The 17651-nt window shown below is 40.5% G+C and overlaps 1 protein-coding gene across 1 annotated transcript; it reads left to right on the top strand.

Annotated features, from left to right (window-relative positions):
- Positions 1-2494: 2494 nt before the first annotated feature.
- LIN7C (lin-7 homolog C, crumbs cell polarity complex component) lies at positions 2495-15196 on the top strand. Its single transcript, XM_030950080.1, has 5 exons — positions 2495-2554; positions 7411-7529; positions 8638-8709; positions 9059-9268; positions 11719-15196. The coding sequence occupies exons 1-5, from the start codon at positions 2518-2520 to the stop codon at positions 11872-11874; spliced, it is 594 nt and encodes a 197-aa protein (XP_030805940.1). The 5' UTR covers positions 2495-2517; the 3' UTR covers positions 11875-15196.
- The last annotated feature ends 2455 nt before the right edge of the window (positions 15197-17651 follow it).

The following is a 17651-nucleotide window of genomic DNA, read 5'->3' as shown; positions in this document are numbered from 1 at the left end:
TCTCATTCTAGTTTGTCATTAAAAATTTTAATTTTTAATGGTTTTATCTTGATGCATGTGGAAGTACTGAGCAATATCAATTTTTCCAACCGAGTCTGCTCCTTTGCATTCACTTCTAAACACATCAGGCTCTGGCTGGAGTGCCAGGTTTGGGATCTCGTTTTCCTGACTAAAACGACACAAAGAGTCTGTCATGTCAATGCTTAATCTGTCAGCATCCATTTATGGATTTAATTTTTCTTGAGAAAAACACAGCATGCTCTAGACTCAGCAGTTCACTCTCTTCCAGTGTATCAAGACAGACTTGGAACTTACACAGTGGCTATTACTTTAAGTACATTTTTTTGTTTGAAGAGAAAAACCAAACTGAAATACTTCTGCCCAGCTTTGCAACTTAAGACACCGCAGCAAAAATAATGCCGTGCTGTAAAAATGCAGCAGTGTGCTAGGATGTTAGCTTAGAAAGGAAAAAGCAAGTGGGTATGCACGGCTTTTTCTTCTTCTGTAGCCCTACTTTTCTTCCCTCCGTTGTGGTCCTGCACTGGCATTCCACTTCTTCAGATGGAATTCAAACCCTGTCTCCTGCTAACTATTACAATAGCAGTATTCTTCACAGATCACAACCTAGAAACCCAAACTTTGTTCTGGTTTGGCTTTTTTTGTTTGTTTTGCTGGGGTTTTTTTTCTGCAGGTATACATCAGTGCGAATTGCTGGAGTGATGGGGGTTTAAGCTGGAGAGTGCTATCAAGTAGACAGTGACAGCACTACTTAAAATTTGCTTTTCAGATTTTCTTATTCTTCCAATGTCATTGTCCAGGTCACTGGGTCTACAGGAAATTTAAAGCAGCCACTTTAACCTCGGACTATTTAGTCCTTCCAGAAGTTAGAAGAATGGCCCTTTAGATGTTTAAACATGTACTCTCATGTATGTCCTTCAGAAAGGCTTAGGACTGATGAAACGTTGCTGAACACTCATTTTCTCCATAGGCTAATCTGTCCAAAGTCTGAGCAGGTTATTTAAAATTTCAACCACTTCTAACGGAATGGTCGCTCCTGCACCACTGATAGAAACATCTGGATTTTATTCCAGAAGCATTTCACAATTCTGGCTGCTAAAACACTTCTTCTTGCCGGAAACTACTCTGTGAAGGTTTAATTCTGTTCACCTGCAAAATTCCATTTGTGTGACCTTCCCATTGAAATGCACATGCAGCAGCCCTCAAACAGAGAGGAACTGACATGGAAATAAATCACAGAGAGAAGCAAGTACATCACTGCCTCACTGGCGGACACTTTGAGACCTGTTGAGAACTATTCCCTTTCAAAGCAAAAAATACAAAATGCGGACAAAATCAAAGCCAAATGGGAAGAGTTCTACCCTCAGAATAAATTAGGAGCATATAAATACATGTTCTGAAGTAGTCCCCTACTCTTTTCCAGAAGAAACTCACACAGTAAGTATGTCATGCTTGTACTTGCAGTGATTTAAGACAGATGGTAAATTCAATGCGTTACCCCTACAAGAGATTAAACTGGTGCCAAACAGGAAATACAAAGCACGTCTCACATTTCACACAGGCAGAACCATATTTGTGTGTATATATTTGTAGATATAAAAATGTGTCTATTATGTGTAATATAGATACACTGTTTGCTATATATTATATAGTTTTGTGTTATTTATATATTTCTATATATTTATAATATATATTATGAGTATATTTATATAAATATATTTATAAAATTAAATATTTATATAAATATGCAAATGTATAATATATATAGAATATATTAAAATTATAATATATAAATATATATTTAGTTATATTTTATGTTAATAATATATATTACATATATTTATAGATATGTATTCTTATCTATTTAATATACATTAATAGTATATAAAATAAATAATATATTATTTATATATTTATATATAATATATATTATTGATATATATTTGATTATGATATATATTTGTAATATTTGTTATATAATACAATATTTTATAGTGGGCCTATAGAGTCCACTGTTTGAAGAAGTTGCAGAACTCTTCTGTCTTTTTGTGGACACTGGTTTTTCCACACAGTGTCAAAAACCTTGCTGAGGTCCAGGTAGACAGCATTTCTCTCTACATGAGTCTGTATACGTACGTGTATTTAACATTATTTACATATTTAACATATGTACATATCCCATCTCCAGGGGCCCTCCGGGCGCACAGAAGGATCTGCCCCCGCAGTGTGGCGTTGTGTCAATACTCCTCAGTCTCGCTAAAGCACGGGGAATGAAACGGAGAGGACATTTTCCACAGAAATTCCCATCAGGATTTGGGCATCGCACGGTTCACAGGAATAATGTCCAGGTAGACTGGCGGGCGGTCGGGCAGCTGCCGGACCCCTGCCGGCTCGCACGGCCACCGGCGCGGCTCCCCTCGGCCTCCCCCGCCGCCACGGCCGGGCCGCCTCGCCCTTCCGGCGTTGGCGCGTCACTTCCGCCGGGCCGGGCAGGAGGAGATGGCGGCGCTGGGCGAGCCGGTGCGGCTGGAGCGAGGTGAGCGCGGCCGCGGCCCGCACGGGCGCTCCCTCCCTCTCCGCTCGGCCGGGCGGCGGCGGCAGTGGAGCCCCCGGCCCGGCCCGGGGCCGCGGGGCGGCGGCAGCAGAGGCCGTGCCGCCCTCCCGGCCTGCCGCAGGAGCCCAGCCGCTGCTCGTTCGATCAGCTGGTGGGATTTGAGCGGGGTGCCGTCGCTTCTGGCTCTTGGAAGCGTTTCGGTGGGACTGACCTGTTGGGCTTTGCCTTTTGTGCAGCCCCCGGAGGTTTTTCTCTCTTTCGGCTTGCCGCTGAGTTTCCATGGGGGCACTCGCCTGGGGCCTTCTGTAGCTGTGTCTGCTCTGCCTTGGCTGCTGTGAACGCTTCAGCCTGCTCTCACTCAGCCTGCTGTCTCTCGGTTTCTGCTTCTCTCATGGCAAAACTTCATCTGAACACCGCAGAATTCTTAGAGTTCTGAATTCACTCGGTTAGCTGTGTGTTAGGAATAATAATTTAGTTCTTTTATAGAAGACTGCTGACACATACAGGGATCCCGCTTCATTTGTTCACAATTGTCTTCTGTTAACCTCTCATATTTGTTTTCACCCCATTTTTCTAGTATGTAGTCTTAATTTGTGTTGTTCGTACATGCGCTGTGTAACTGAAATTAAGAGCAAAACAGATAAAGTATAGAACCTAGTTGGGTATTTTGTGTAGTATGTTTGTGATTTTTATCCACAGTTTTTAAGAAACAATTATAAATTTCCTTTAATGTGGTGATCTGGTACTGTGTAAGGTCCACAGATGGTTTTGTATAGATGATTGGTTTGTTGGTATGGATTTAGGACAGTAGGGACTGGAAAATGAAATTTATGTGGGGAATTATTATTGATAATTAGAATTCATGTTTTTGAAAAGGAAAACAGGTGAAGTAGAGGTGATTGATTGCTCTGACTTTTCCCCCTACCATTCCCACTAGCACCACCACTTTTGCTCTTGCTGCTAGATGTGTTTCTGTAGGTGTATAACACACTGTACATTCCCACTTCATTTTTCTGGTCCTATTGTGTTACCTGCTGAGGAGCTCAGTTTTTCTGTTTTTGCCAGCCCTGCTTCCCATTCTACCCAGGAACCCCTTGAACTGTGTGAGTTGGCCTGTAAACAGTGAGTTATGTAAGGTCTGCTTCACACAGCTCAACTACTCTCTCTACTCAGAGCTTGTTAATTAGGGCAGCTGCTGCCGCAGTGGATTAGTTGTGCTTGGGAGTTCTGCAGATTTACGGCTCAGGTCCCATCCTTCAGCTCATTACCCTGCCACTGTGCTCTGTCCCTGAAAACAAACAAATCTGCAGAGTTACTTCGGGATCAGTGAAGCACAGGTGCTGTTTGGTCTTCAGGCATATAGGTCTTTTTAAGGAAAGAAGAAAAAGAGAGCCCTTTATAAAAGCAAGAGCCTTATTTCCAGAAATAGGTAACTGTTAATTGTGTGGGGTCGACTGCACTTAACCTGATGATGAGTCATAATTAGCTTGAAAGTGAAAGCCACTAATGTTGTTGGCATATAGCAGAAGAAAAGAGAGAATAGTGTAGAAATGAGCTGATTTTAAATCAGTACCCTATGCTTACCACAAGGGCCACTAGAAATTCTTGTACTCCACCTCCCAAAGTTGCCAGAGGGCAGGAATGAAACCACAGTTAACAATTCAGTCCTTCTTACAGTTTAGTGGTGATGTGCTAGCTCTGCACACAGCTCAGGAATCTAGGATGCTTGCACATAAGCAGTGCAGGTGATTAATCAGGAGTATCTGTGAGGATGCTATGTTTTTTCTCTTTCTGTATTTTGGTCACACATGCCATCTTGCTGGCTTTTCCCCCACCACATTCTTTTAGTTTAAATGTTTTCTTCTTCTCAGGATTTCCATCTAGTGATCCCAGAAAATTATTTGTAAAGAACAGGCAGTGTGGTATAAGAAGGAAGAAAATGTGAAAAGAAAAGCAAATTTTCCATTATGGATTCTTTTTTACAGTTAGTTTTATGGTTTGGGTTTTTTAAATTATCCACCTCTGGAGCTACATCTGTGTCAATCCCTGTTGAAATCCATCACTGGACCACTTGTGTACTGTTCGTTTTGATCTCTGGTGCTGAAAAGTTGGCTGAGCTATGGTGTCTCTGTTGGGAGGAAGATAGCTTTCAGCTGATCATATTCCAGCTAGTCATTCAGGAGGAAGCAAATTATCTCAACACAGTAGTCAGCAAGCTTTTCTTGAAAAATGAAAGAACGTGTGTTTTGCCCCTCACTCCCAGCAAAACTCTTTTTCCTAAGGCAGTATTGCTGGGATAGATTGGATATTCAGCTTTTGGCTGGTGATGCCCAGTGCAGTTCAGTAGAAGAAAGTTGTGCTCAGTTGCACTTCCACACTGGTATAATGGGATCCTCTCAATAACATGCAGCAGAACAGCTGCTGGGAGCAAAGTGTCCTGCTGATGGGATGTATTGTCTCTATCTGCCTGAGCAAGAACTGTGGCGTGATAGATGATTTATTGACTACTGAGGATCTGACTCTCCTGCTGTGTCTGACTGCTCTGAGTTTTTACTTTATAGCTATAGTTTGGTCCTTTGATCTGAAAACACTTTTTTATTGAAATGTGTCCTCTGCTTTAGTTTCACCTAAAATGAATCCAGTTCAGTGTATCCTCATCACTCTTTGAAAAGCTGATTCTGTGCTTTTAGTCTGTAGTTAATGAAGGACAGAGTTGGTTCCCAAACAAACCAATTTTACCTTAGGGTAAGAAGTGCCGTGTCATTAATGTTTAGTCTGTTAAGAGATACAGGTAGGGAGCGTATCTAACTTAATGACAAAACATGGAGGTGGAAAAAAGATAAATTATCACTTGGAATTCTTGTGTCCTCATTTCTACAGCTACTCCTTGTATCAGTACATTGTTGTCAACATTTAAAGTTACTTGCAGAATCCTAATCAGATTGATAGCAAGTTTGTACACCTGACATCTTAATGTGGCTCACAGACCGTAGGCTCAGGAATGGCTACATGGGGCTGTAGCCTTTATGTGCCTGTAATAATCATTTGTCTACAGACATCTGCAGGTATTGAAATGATAGTGGTGTTGTTGTAGTTGATAGATTAATGACATTTGTCACTAATCCGTGGAGTGTTGTCAGGTTGGAAGTGCTGCTGTTTCCATTTGATCATAGCTCTTCAAGTTGATCAATGGGCTGCTTGATGAATTAAGTGCTATGTTAATCAGTACTGCTGGTGCTGAGCACAGGGGTTACTGAGAATGTTGGTAATTTTGCATCATCTAGAATGTCTTTAATTTCACCAACTGTTTTGGGTTTAGAATGAATTACAAAATATATATTGGGAAATAAGCTTTATATGTGTTTTTTTTTAATTTTGCCGTTATACAAATAGTAACTGTGAAAAATGTGTTCTCTGTAGAACACGGGATTATTAGTAGGTCATTTAGGTTTTGATATTGCATTGCTCTAGATAGCTGATGCTTATAAAGCTTGGAAATGCTTGCCAGAAAGCACCAAGTTCTCATGGCAGATGAAAATATATGGGAATGTTAACTATCATTAGAAATAATTTGAGTCTGGGGCTGTGGTGCTTGAGTGTTCTCCCATGAAGGATTTGTTTCCAGTGCGTGGATGACCAGTGTCTGTGCTTCAGGTTTGCCTTGTTCACTCAACTGCACGGCCTTGATGTGTCTGATAATTTATGTCATGGACAGAGCACTGCTGTGGGCCGTGTCCTGATTTCAGAACATGCACCCTGCTACCTTCTCATCCTGTTACAGGGCTGCTCTCTTTTTACACTCCTATTTCAGAGGTTCGTGGCTTTCACACCTCCTTTGTGCTGCCGTGATACCACTGAGTCGGTGTGCATTCACATGAAAAATGAGTACCTAGAGGTTAATTACAGAAAAAAGGAAGGTAGTGCCTTTGGGACTAGCAGTGTTCCAGACTTCATCGTGTTCTAAAATGATCTGTGCATAATTTTATGTAGTAGATTAACCACTGCTTTTTTGTCTTTGTGATAAGGAAAGTAATCCTTTCGATCTGCTTTTCTCAAAGACTGTTCGAGTTCTGTTCAAGGACTTCTGTGTTTCAGAATAATCACTAATGTAACAGTTTGGAAATACAGCTGAGGGATATGAATGTATTCTGCTCTTCTGGTGCTGCCAAGATAATGTCATATTGCATTTGGTGCCTGTCTTGTGTCATTCTGGTCTGGAGTCAAGTCTCATTACACAGAGCAGCATTTATGAGGAAAATGGACAATGCCAACTCTTAGGAACAAATTTCAAGGAACTGAAAGAGGCTTGGGCTTCAGGATGCTGTCTCTCATCTGAGAATGTAAAAAGGAGTTCTGCTGGTTTTATAAGCACTTAAGGAAGGAAAAGAAATAGGCCAGATAGTTTTCAGCCCTCCTTCTATGGGCAGTATTGACTATACCTTATTGAACTAATTTTTGAATATTTGATAATATTATAGCTGGTGTTAGCAAAATGCCATCCATAGAGTATTATGACGTGCACACTTCCAATACTTTAATACACATACCAATATTTCAGTCCTTTAAGGACAAATTGGATTGTCTTTGCAATATGCAGATGTCAGTGATAGCTCCAAATATGTCCAGGTTGTTGTTGTGGCTGATTTATAACAGGCTGAAGTAGTGTTTTATTGTAGCCTTTTGTAAAGTCACTGTTTTATGGATAGCAAAACTTAAAGCATAGTTTTAAAGTGTATACAAGTGCACACACACAGACTGCTCCCTTCATTCAAACAAAACAAAGATACCTTAAGATTCCTCAGGCATTCCTCATTGCTAGTGCTTTATTTTTTTTATAGACATCTGCAGAGCAATTGAATTGCTGGAAAAGTTACAGAGAAGTGGAGAAGTGCCACCACAAAAGCTACAGGCTTTGCAAAGAGTTCTGCAGAGTGAATTCTGTAATGCTGTAAGAGAGGTAAGTTAACTTGATGTAACAGTTACCTTCAGTCAAAGACCAGTATGATTTACTTTTTCCTTTTTGTGCTCACTGCAGTAAGCTGATTTTGAACTTCATAAAGCAGCGTTTAATTTACAGAGCTTAACAGAACAAGCCTTATTTTTAAGTAATTTCAAAATAAAATAATTTGGGACACCATAGGTGTATAAAATAATGGCTTAGTAGCAAATCACTTCTTAAAGGTTATTTTGAGAATCTGTCCTTACTGGCAGCTAACAGGATGTTTTCCATTTGGTATTTAAGAATAGACAAAGTATCAATTGCCTATGTAAGACAAAGTACCAAATGGTATTTTTAAGCTAAATCCACACCGTCTTTAGGTGGAGTCTTGTTCCACCTCATCTTCATCCCATGTATTGTTTTGAAGACTTTTAGGTGATTGGATGTGCCTTGCTATTGCTGTTGCTTATGTTAATACTGATGATAACAGCTGGAGTGATTTTTAAAAAACCTGTTTGTAGACACAGGTGTCATCTAGATGTTTTCATGCCATTGAGGACACTGTATTTGTTGCTTAGCAAGTACAGATGGTTGGCAGGCAGATGAGATGTTGGTTAGCCTGCAATGGAAGCACCTCCCTAGCATTAGTATCCTTATTGTCTCTGTGTTTTCAATACTTGTTTTTCCCTAAGATTCTCAGTTAGTTGCTAAAGTTGAAGGAAAATTTGGGAGCTTTTGGGGAGGGATGGGTTGTCAGCAAAGCCTTGAAGAGCAGCCCTGAAGTGTTTTTATGTGCATCTGTGTTGAACAATTCCAGCTTGAATCAAGCAAGAGAAAATAACTGGAGTGAGGTGTGGCAGCCCAGCCGTGAGCATTCCCAAAGTCCTGGTGGGGTCTGGGTCCTGTGCAATGAGGGGAGCCTTAGGCTGAGACTGAGCAGCAAAAATACTGAGAGAGTTGTTTCTTCAGAGAGTGTTAGATGGCCTCTTCTTGTTGTGAGTCGGGGAGTAACGTTTGAGGTGTGTGCTTTTAATGTACTCTGTTTGGAGTTGCACCTGATATTTTGTTACATTACCTAAGCAGGAAAATGTCTTTTACTCATACTGAAACTGTTTTGTCTCTAAAGGTGTATGAACATGTGTATGAAACTGTGGATATCAGCAGTAGCCCCGAAGTCAGAGCTAATGCAACTGCAAAGGTAAAAGCCAAACCATAGCTTGCAAAAAATACAGTAGTTCATTGCTTCAGAAGCAGAAGATTATATAAAATTCAGAAGGCTATTATCTAAATGTCTGATAAAATGGATAAGCTAAACAGGTTATTAAAAGGTATAACAAGACTTGTGGTTTTTAAATTTCTTTCATTTCAGTTTTATTCTTGGAGTTCTGAATTTTTCATGCTGGTGTTGGTAGGTAGGGAATTAATTGTCTCATTTGTCTTAACGTGTAAATACTTTGAGATAAAATACATTTTCAGCCTGCTCACTGTGTCTAGCTAAAGGAACTGTATTGAATTTCCTATAAATGAGAAAATCCTGTTTCTCACAGGCCACAGTAGCTGCATTTGCTGCTAGCGAAGGTCATTCTCATCCCAGAGTGGTTGAACTACCCAAAACAGAAGAAGGCCTTGGCTTCAACATTATGGGAGGCAAAGAACAAAATTCTCCAATTTATATCTCTCGGATTATCCCTGGAGGCATAGCTGACAGACACGGAGGCCTGAAACGTGGAGACCAGCTGCTTTCTGTCAACGGAGTGGTAGGAGCTGCTTTTCTCTTTTTATGTAGCAGTGGCTGCTTGTTTCCACTTGAGGGGGCACCGAGAACACATAGCACAAGCTCCTTGTTCTTCTGATCTTGGCAAAAGACTCTCTTTTTGTCCTCCCAAAACAAATTTGCTTAGATTTCTGCAGAGTTGCGTGCGTTGAGAGTTTTAGGATTATGCTTTGGTAATCTTTCTCAAAAAGGAGCTGTAGTATGTATATCAGTATTTCAGATTCTGGGGGGTTGTATAAATGTAGTCAGAGAGTTTTGTAAAATACAAACTGCCTTCCTTTTTAATCCAAGTTTCATGATGCAGATTTCTACTAATAGAGTTTTCTGCACCTTCTAAGGTAGGTAGCAAATTATGCTATGTTGCTTTTGGCTGACCAGATTCTCATTTTTCCCATAGTAAAAATGCTACTGCATGATGAAAGCTGTAATGAGATGGAAGTACAAGGTGGTGTTACCTTGTATGGTATTTTTTATCCTTCCACTTAACTATACTGAGCTTCAGAAGCAAGCATTTTACTGTATTTTGAGAATTGCGTGTCTAAAGTGCTGATGTGAATTATATTTTTTTAGTAAGTATCCTCTTCTGAGGAATCAACAATACAAAAAGTAAAACAAGGGGAGGCTGGAAAGGAAACGTTATGGGCAGGCTTTGACTTGAGACAGCTTTCAGTCACATGCGTATAAATATCTCCCAAGCACTTGCTTTTATTTACAGAGAGGCTCTCTGCAGTCTTAAAATTAAGATTATTACATCTGTAAAGCAAGTTTTATTTTAAGACTGAGGGTCAAACTAGATTCTGAGGGGTTTTGACTCTTGAAAGGAATAGTGCTGGGTACAGATCCTGCGTGTCTGTACTCTAGGAGCTCCTGGCTGGCACAAATCTCTGACATACCTGACTCCTGACTGTTACCTGGGACTCCAGCTGTCCTCTTCAAGAGGCATCAGAGAAATCAGCTGTACTGATGCAACTGTGCTTGCCTTTGCCTTCTGTTGTTGGGGAACATTTTGGCACTGGTGCCAAACTGTCCTCAGATGGGGGCCTTCCTCACCCACAGACTCTCTTAAGGACAGCAAACCACCACTCCATCCAAAAATCTGAGCCTAATCATCAGGCAGCTGGGACAGCTAGCATTGGCTCTCTGCATGCATGCACATGGATCAATATGTATATATAGCCCTTGTAAGAATACAGCAAGGGCAAAAATTGCTGTTAAGAATACTGCTGTATTCAGAAAATCCTTGTCATCTGATATTTACAGGTGGAATCATCATAATACATGGCAGGCATTTTCCTGTGATTGTAATTTATGCTTCAATAGTAATAATAGAAAATGCCATTGCCAAGACTGCAGGGAATATGACTGAAAAACAAGTTCATTTTTTTCAAGTGCGAGGTCTTTAGTGTACTCCAGAATTTAGGTGTTTTCATAGAATTAAACAAAGCTCTACAAACCTTTTTTTACCAGTTTTAAACAGAGCAGCCTACATGTTCACTTGAATAACAAAAATGAAAACATTCAGATGTATGTGGTTGTCTAAGTCTGGTAGAAGAGAAATAGCTTGGGGTTTTTTAACTGTTGTTTTTCTTTTTGTAAGTAACTTTATAGTAACAGAGAAACCCAACAGGTACATCACCTGCCCTCTAGCTTCTAATAGCACCTGTGGGAGGTGGATTTGGAGTGGTCCTGTCATTGTGTTTCATAAGTTTGGGAGGAAGAAGTGTTGCTGATAAAATATGTGCTGTGCAGGAGCGTATTGGATGCCATTTTTGAGAAGTGTTGCTTTAAAATTGTAATGAGATTAATCTAGATAACAGATAATGTAATATAATTCTAAGAAATTCTGAGAGTTGGTATAGGAAAGCATTTTTATTGTGGTCTTCCTGAGTTAGTTGGGTCAGGCTATTGATAATGAGTTTAGAGGAAATGAACTGGGATGGTGTGGGTTTGCTGAGAGACACGTGGAGCAACACCCTGCATGTTAGTTGCTCCATTGCAAGCAGCCAAAGGCAGTTATCTTGCAGCTGGCTGTGCCAATTTATTAAGCAAATTGAGGGCGACTGCTAAATTTAAAATGTGTGCAAAAGAAGAAAAATAATACTAAATTTTAAGTACGTCTTCTGAAGCTTTTGGTTTTTGAGTGTAATTTCATAATTGACTAAGATTATCATTGCAGAATTTAATTCTTCAGCATAAATAAAGATTTTTGCACTACTCTTTTGCTAATACTAATTAGCATTTTTATCATCACCTCACTTGGTTTGTTCAAACGTAACTCCTGAAATTACATTGTCCTTATGCAGTCTTGAAAATAGAGTATATATAAATAAATATATAAATATAATTGCTTATACTTACAGAATTGTACAAAAAATGTAAAAATCGGTGTTCAGTGTGTGCCTTTACTAACATCAGCTGGTTTGTGCTTCACAGAGCGTGGAAGGGGAGCACCATGAGAAGGCAGTGGAACTGCTGAAGGCAGCTCAAGGCAAGGTGAAATTAGTTGTGCGATACACACCAAAAGTCCTGGAAGAAATGGAGTCGAGGTTTGAAAAGATGAGATCAGCAAAACGAAGGCAGCAAAATTAACACTGTGTGCAATAACTTAAAGAGAAAATATATATTCCTTTTGCATTTTGTAGTTTCTTTGTGACTCAGTTGATCCAATGCCTGTCATAAAACCCTGTCCTTTTCATAGCATTGTGGAACAGTTGAGGTTGGAGGGACTGGATCTAGTCCATGCCCCATTGCCCAGCTGAGAGGAGGGCCAGCTGGAGCAGGTTGCTCAGGAGTGTGACAAGCTGACTTATGTAATATCTCTAAGGATGTAGACTCCAGAAGATGTCTGGGCAGTCTGTTCTAGTGTTTTGCTCTCCCTTACACTATGAAGATCCATTCCTGTGTTTAAGTAGAGCTTCTGTTGTTTCCACTTGGGCTCCCTTCCTCTTGTCCATCCCTAGATTTACTGGGAAGAGTTAGGCTCTTCCTTCACTCCTCCCTCTCAGGCATTGGCACAGGCTGGTGAGATCACCTGAGCCCTCTCTTCTCCAGGTGAGAGAGACAGTCCCAGCTCTCCCAAGTTCTCCTTGTCTGTACGATACTCCAGTCACTTCACCACCTTTGTGGCCCTTAACTGGATTCACTCTCGTGTGCCCATTTCTGTGTTGGGCTGGAGTGCCCAAAGCTGGACCCAGTGCTTGAGCTGTGTCTCAGGAGGACTGAGCAGAGTGAAGGGTGCTCTCCCTCAGCCTGCTGGCAGTGCTCCTTCAGTGCAGACCAGGGCACTGTGGGGTTTCTTTGCTGCAGGGGCCCGTGGGTGGCTCATGGCTCGCTGCTGTTCTCTGCAAGGCTGTCTGCAGCTGCTCAGTCCCCAATCTGTGCTGCTGGACAGGGCTATTTCCCCCCGTGTAGGACTTCGCACTTTTCTTTGCTGACCTTTGTGACTCTTGTTTGCCTGTTTCTCCAGCCTGCTGAGTCCCTTGAAGGGTTTGCTGAGAGTGATCTGTGCCAGCCCCTGGGCTGATACTAAAAGCCTGCAGGAGTGTAGACCCCAGCAGGGCCCTGGCTGCTCTGGTGGTGGCTGGCACCCGGCAGGATGCTTGGCCCCTGAGCACAGCAACCCTCAGCAGCTCAGCTAGTCTCAGAATGTCTGCAGTGTCCTTATGCTGCCCCACGGGTTGGGAGGAATGTGTAGGTTTAGAATGGCCTGAAATGCCCTGGGGAAGCGTATGTGGTGATATTTCTCTTGGCTTTTTTAGTAAGTCTTGTGTCAGACTTTTAAGTGACAAAATAGATTTACAGATTTTTTCAAAGGCATTTAATAAGACATAGTTGTACAATCAGCATCCTTTTTTTCTTGCTTTCTTTTGACATTTGCTTAGCGTAAAATCGGCTGGGGGTTTTGCTAACTGACTTTTTTTAAAAAAAGAAGATTCTTATGTAGCAGTATTTTGGCACTTTTCTTAGGGATAAGTTGTATGTCAACTACAAAATGTAATCACAATCTACTGTGTAGCTGATAACAATACCAGATTTTGTAATGGTTTTGGTAAGTACATTGTTTTTACACTTCTGCTAAATTATAATTCACTACTCTGGAAATTGTATTACCTCTCCTGTAAATAATAGACAGTTGGTGTTCTTACATAATGATGTTGTAATAGCCAACATTAACAAATTTGCAACAATCATTCCTGTAATTCACATTATTTTGTACTAATTTTAAAGCAGTTATGGGGAAAACATGATTGCTGTTTGCATCTCTGGATTGACTCTCTAGATGTATTTTTATATTGAGAAACAGAAGATATGTAAATGCAGTGCAAAAGAAGTCCAGATATTCCCCTAACTTTCTGCTGTGTAAAAGAATTATTCATCTTAATTGTCATACCATTCTTGTCTTTCTATTATCTTTTATTGTAGTCTTATTTCCATATTGAATGTACTGCTTCTGGAATTAATACCTAAATTACTGATTGTTATTGAGTCTTATATGCCAGGTTACTGTGACATGTGAACTTGTCTGGGGTTTGAGTACTGACTGCTTCTGACTTGGGGGATTCTTGTTTGTACAAGTACTACATCACAACTGCTCAATAAGGACATCTCCATCTGTGGACAGCTACTGTCTTAGCTCATGGATTCTTGATGGTGCCATGGGGTTTGTGTGCCATTTGGACAATTTCTGGACAGAGATCCACTTTTTGGAATCTACCAGGTTTGATGCTGTACTTGTGTAGTTTAGGTTCTGGGTTTGGGTTTTAAGCTACACCTTTTGAAGAGTTAACTTCATTGTCTACTGGGTATCAGTTCACTTGTATGGCAGCTATGGGTACATCCTAATTGACTGTTAGTAATTTGATTTTTAGAGGCTTAAAGTGAGAAGTGCAGTTCTTGCTGTGTGGCTAATCCCTAGTCTTATTTCACATGAAGTAATATGTGAAACAAAGGAAAAGGTTAGTAATCTAAAAATAACAGCTTGAAGCTTGTGCTTTGTCAGTTGATTTATTTGAAAAAAAAAAAAGTGGTTGCTATGGTCAAGTGAGAAATGTGATTGCTTTCTGCATGTCTGTAAGCATGGTAAGCCTGCAAAGAGACCTTTGGGAGATACTGGTAATTTGAAAATGCAGTATAAATATTTATCAGTTAGATGACATTGAGCACTGAATTGCATGGTTGTTTTTATGTCATAGGGCTCTTTCAAAAGGCCTCATGTTGCTGTTACAACCATGTTGTTGAAATGTATATTTTTATGGAGCAACTAATGTTTAAAGTATTGAGACCAAAATCACTAGTCAGACCAATTGTGGATGTGTTTTAATTTAATTGTTAATTAGTAGAGATATGTTTTAGAGCCATATATAAATATATATATTACAGAAAGGTACGGATACAAGATAGGAATGTTCATTTTACAAACCATGTCCCTTGTATTACTGAACAGGGTGTGTTTTGTTACTCTGATGAAATATTTACTTCACTGCAGCTAGAGCTGCTAAATGCAGTAGCATTTTCATTCTGAATTGTAGCATTTGGTTCTGGTTTGGCAACTACTACAAAATGTGGAGAGGTGTACCTGGGCATATAAATAGTATGCATGGAGTTTGATAAAATGTTTTTTAATTGCAGTAACAAAAAAAATAAATAACAGCCAGCTAATTAATAATCATCTTTGATGCTCCAAGAACCCTTTATTAATAAGGAAAGGGTTGATTGCTTCAAGAAACTTGATCTCTGTTACTACTGAGCAGTGCCTGTACTGTGTTAATCTGCAGTCCCTACACACTTCTCACACATGGGTGTACCAACATATTAAGAAGAGCTATCATTTCTGCAAGTGACTTCTGCATCTGTTGCTGCTGTGAAGGATCTTTGCGTTTATCAACAGAAAAATAAAAATTCAGTCTCACACTATCATGTTTGTGTGTTTTTCTTCCGACTTTCCATTTCCAGTCCAGTTTCCAGACTGCTTTAATTGGCTGTTTATAGTCTCTAGGGCATAACATAAACACCTGGGGGTGTTCAGGCATCCAAAGAGAGAAACTTTAAATCTCTGCTTAGTTTGTCTCCTGGTGGCTTTTGAATTGTCCCTTTTCTACCCAGTGTTTGGTGATTTGCTGGGGAAAAAGAGTGCTATAAAACATCTGTGATAGTTAGAACCTTTTGCATTTTTGAGAAGTCAGCTACATAAACTCAGATGCATATTATTCTGAGTCAGATATTACCTTTTAGTTGTTGAATCAAGTATCTCATTCTGAGTCCGATATTTTAATTGTTTGAATCAAGTATCTTTAAAGATATTGAATTTCTGTAAGTCCTTCAAAGGACAGTTTGTAACATTGGTAAAATGCTTCAAGAATTATGAACTGAGATTGGCATAGAGAAAATGCTTCAGTTTTGAATTGGGGTTTTGTTGGGTTTTTTTTTTTCAAATTTAAGTAGGCTGGACTGTGAATTGAAAATACATGGAGAAATATTATGTGAACATTTGATGTAGATGATAAGAAATAAAAACACATTTTCAGTTTTATTTAAAAACCAAATAGTTATGGTGCCCTGACTTATGACAATGAAGTAAGTCAAAAAGCAAAGCTGGAATTAAATTGGTACAAGAAAAGGGTGGTAGGCAAATGCTGGAATTCCAGGGAAATGGTTTGAGTTTCTGTGATTATTTGTCTTCTGAAACCCTGGTGAGAAGCTGATTTCAGAGGTAAATCTGGGCTGCAGCATTCACTTTTACAGAGGAATTGTCCAAAGTCTGGAGAGTCTTGCAGGCACAGAGTTTGTGGTGGTTGGGAGTGGGGCTGTGGCTGATCCCCAGTGGCTGCAGCTGTGCAGGACAGGTGAATGCTGTTGAAGGTGAGGAGCCATGGAGTGCCCAGGGGTGCTGGGCAATCACACAGGGAGCAGAGGGCACACAGGGGCAGGGCATCGACAGGAGGGCATGAAAGCCTGGGCAGAAGGATGGGAAGGGCAGAGCTTGAAGCCTCCTGAAGAAGTGTGGTGTTACTGTGTGTGGGTTGGAGCTTGGTGACATGGTGTGATGGTGCTCTGTGTGATGTGTGCTGTGACAGTGAGATTCAGCAGTGGGCCTTAGGATAAAATTGATTGCTAGTTCTAACCATTAAAAAAACTATAAAACTGCCCTTTAAAATTAAGTTTAAAATAATTTGAAGCTTTGATATGTTACTGTTTCCCATTCCTTTAGAGACATGTCAGGTTTTGAGTGACAAAATCACAAAAATTAAAACAAGCTCTGTACTCCTCACCTTTGTTGGCTTTAATTGTGTGGTTGGTTGGGTTTTTTGGGGGCAGGGATGAGTAAATTGGGCATTTTATTGGTAGCCAAAGGTTTAAATAAGTCTGCACAGACACATGCTGACAATTTCTTTCCCACTCCTCAAAAAAAATCCCTAGCGCAGCTGTGCAGGTGCCTCTGCCCCTCACAGAGAGCCCCTCAGGTAAGAGAAGTGCCACCAGGGCAGTGGTGGCAGGTGTCCCTGTCCCTGCCTGTGGCAGGGGCTGGAGCTGGGTGAGCTGTAAGGTTCCTTCCAACCCAAACCATCCCATGGCCAGGCTGCCCACTGCTGCTCTGGGTTGGCTGGGGGTGGGAAGCAGGGGAAGGTGGCTGAGAAACAGGGACTTGATGCTTTCTGCCTTCCTCCTGCTTTCATACAGTAAGACTGAGGTGTTTTGTGCTGTCTACTTACAGTGGAGTGCCTCTAGATGCTGCAAAATACAAATTAAAGCCTGTTCTTTTATTATAAAAACTCTAGCTGGAATACAGACTGACATGAATATTGGACTAAACCCTGAATTTAATTTCCAGTAGTTTTGTCCTAAGTTGCTTTTTAATTCCTGTATAGCTACCTAATTTCAGCTGATGACTGGGTTAGAGTGACAAAATAAAATTAATTTGTTATGATGCTATTACTGTATCCCTCTTTTTTCAAGGGGAGCACATGGTACTGGAGAAACTCCAGAGTGAACTCTAGACAGCAGAAAACCTGACACATCTAGGCTGAAAAAACTCCAACAACAAAAAAAGAACAAAATAATAAAAATAACAACCCTCCACACACACTTTTTGAGCTGTCCTCTCTTTTGGCTTTGCTCTATCCAATTGACAGAAGGTTGGAATAAGCTGCCTGCAGTCATTCATTCTCTTTTAGCTGTGGTACAACATCTCATTTCTACTGGCAGCCCAGCTCGCTGCATTTCAGAGGCATCTTTTGGAATAATGGAGCAAGGATACAATCAGCAGGCCAAACTGCAAAACACTTTCTGCTGTGGCTCATCTAGGTAATGCATGCACAGGGACAGCTGGTAGAGACACTCTACCATTGGAAGTTAAGCATTGTTTACAT

This window comes from Camarhynchus parvulus, chromosome 5 (genome assembly GCF_901933205.1).
Source record: "Camarhynchus parvulus chromosome 5, STF_HiC, whole genome shotgun sequence".
Lineage (NCBI taxonomy): Eukaryota > Metazoa > Chordata > Aves > Passeriformes > Thraupidae > Camarhynchus > Camarhynchus parvulus.
The sequence above is the reverse complement of the archived record's forward strand: the minus strand, read 5'-3'. Positions and strand labels throughout refer to the sequence as shown.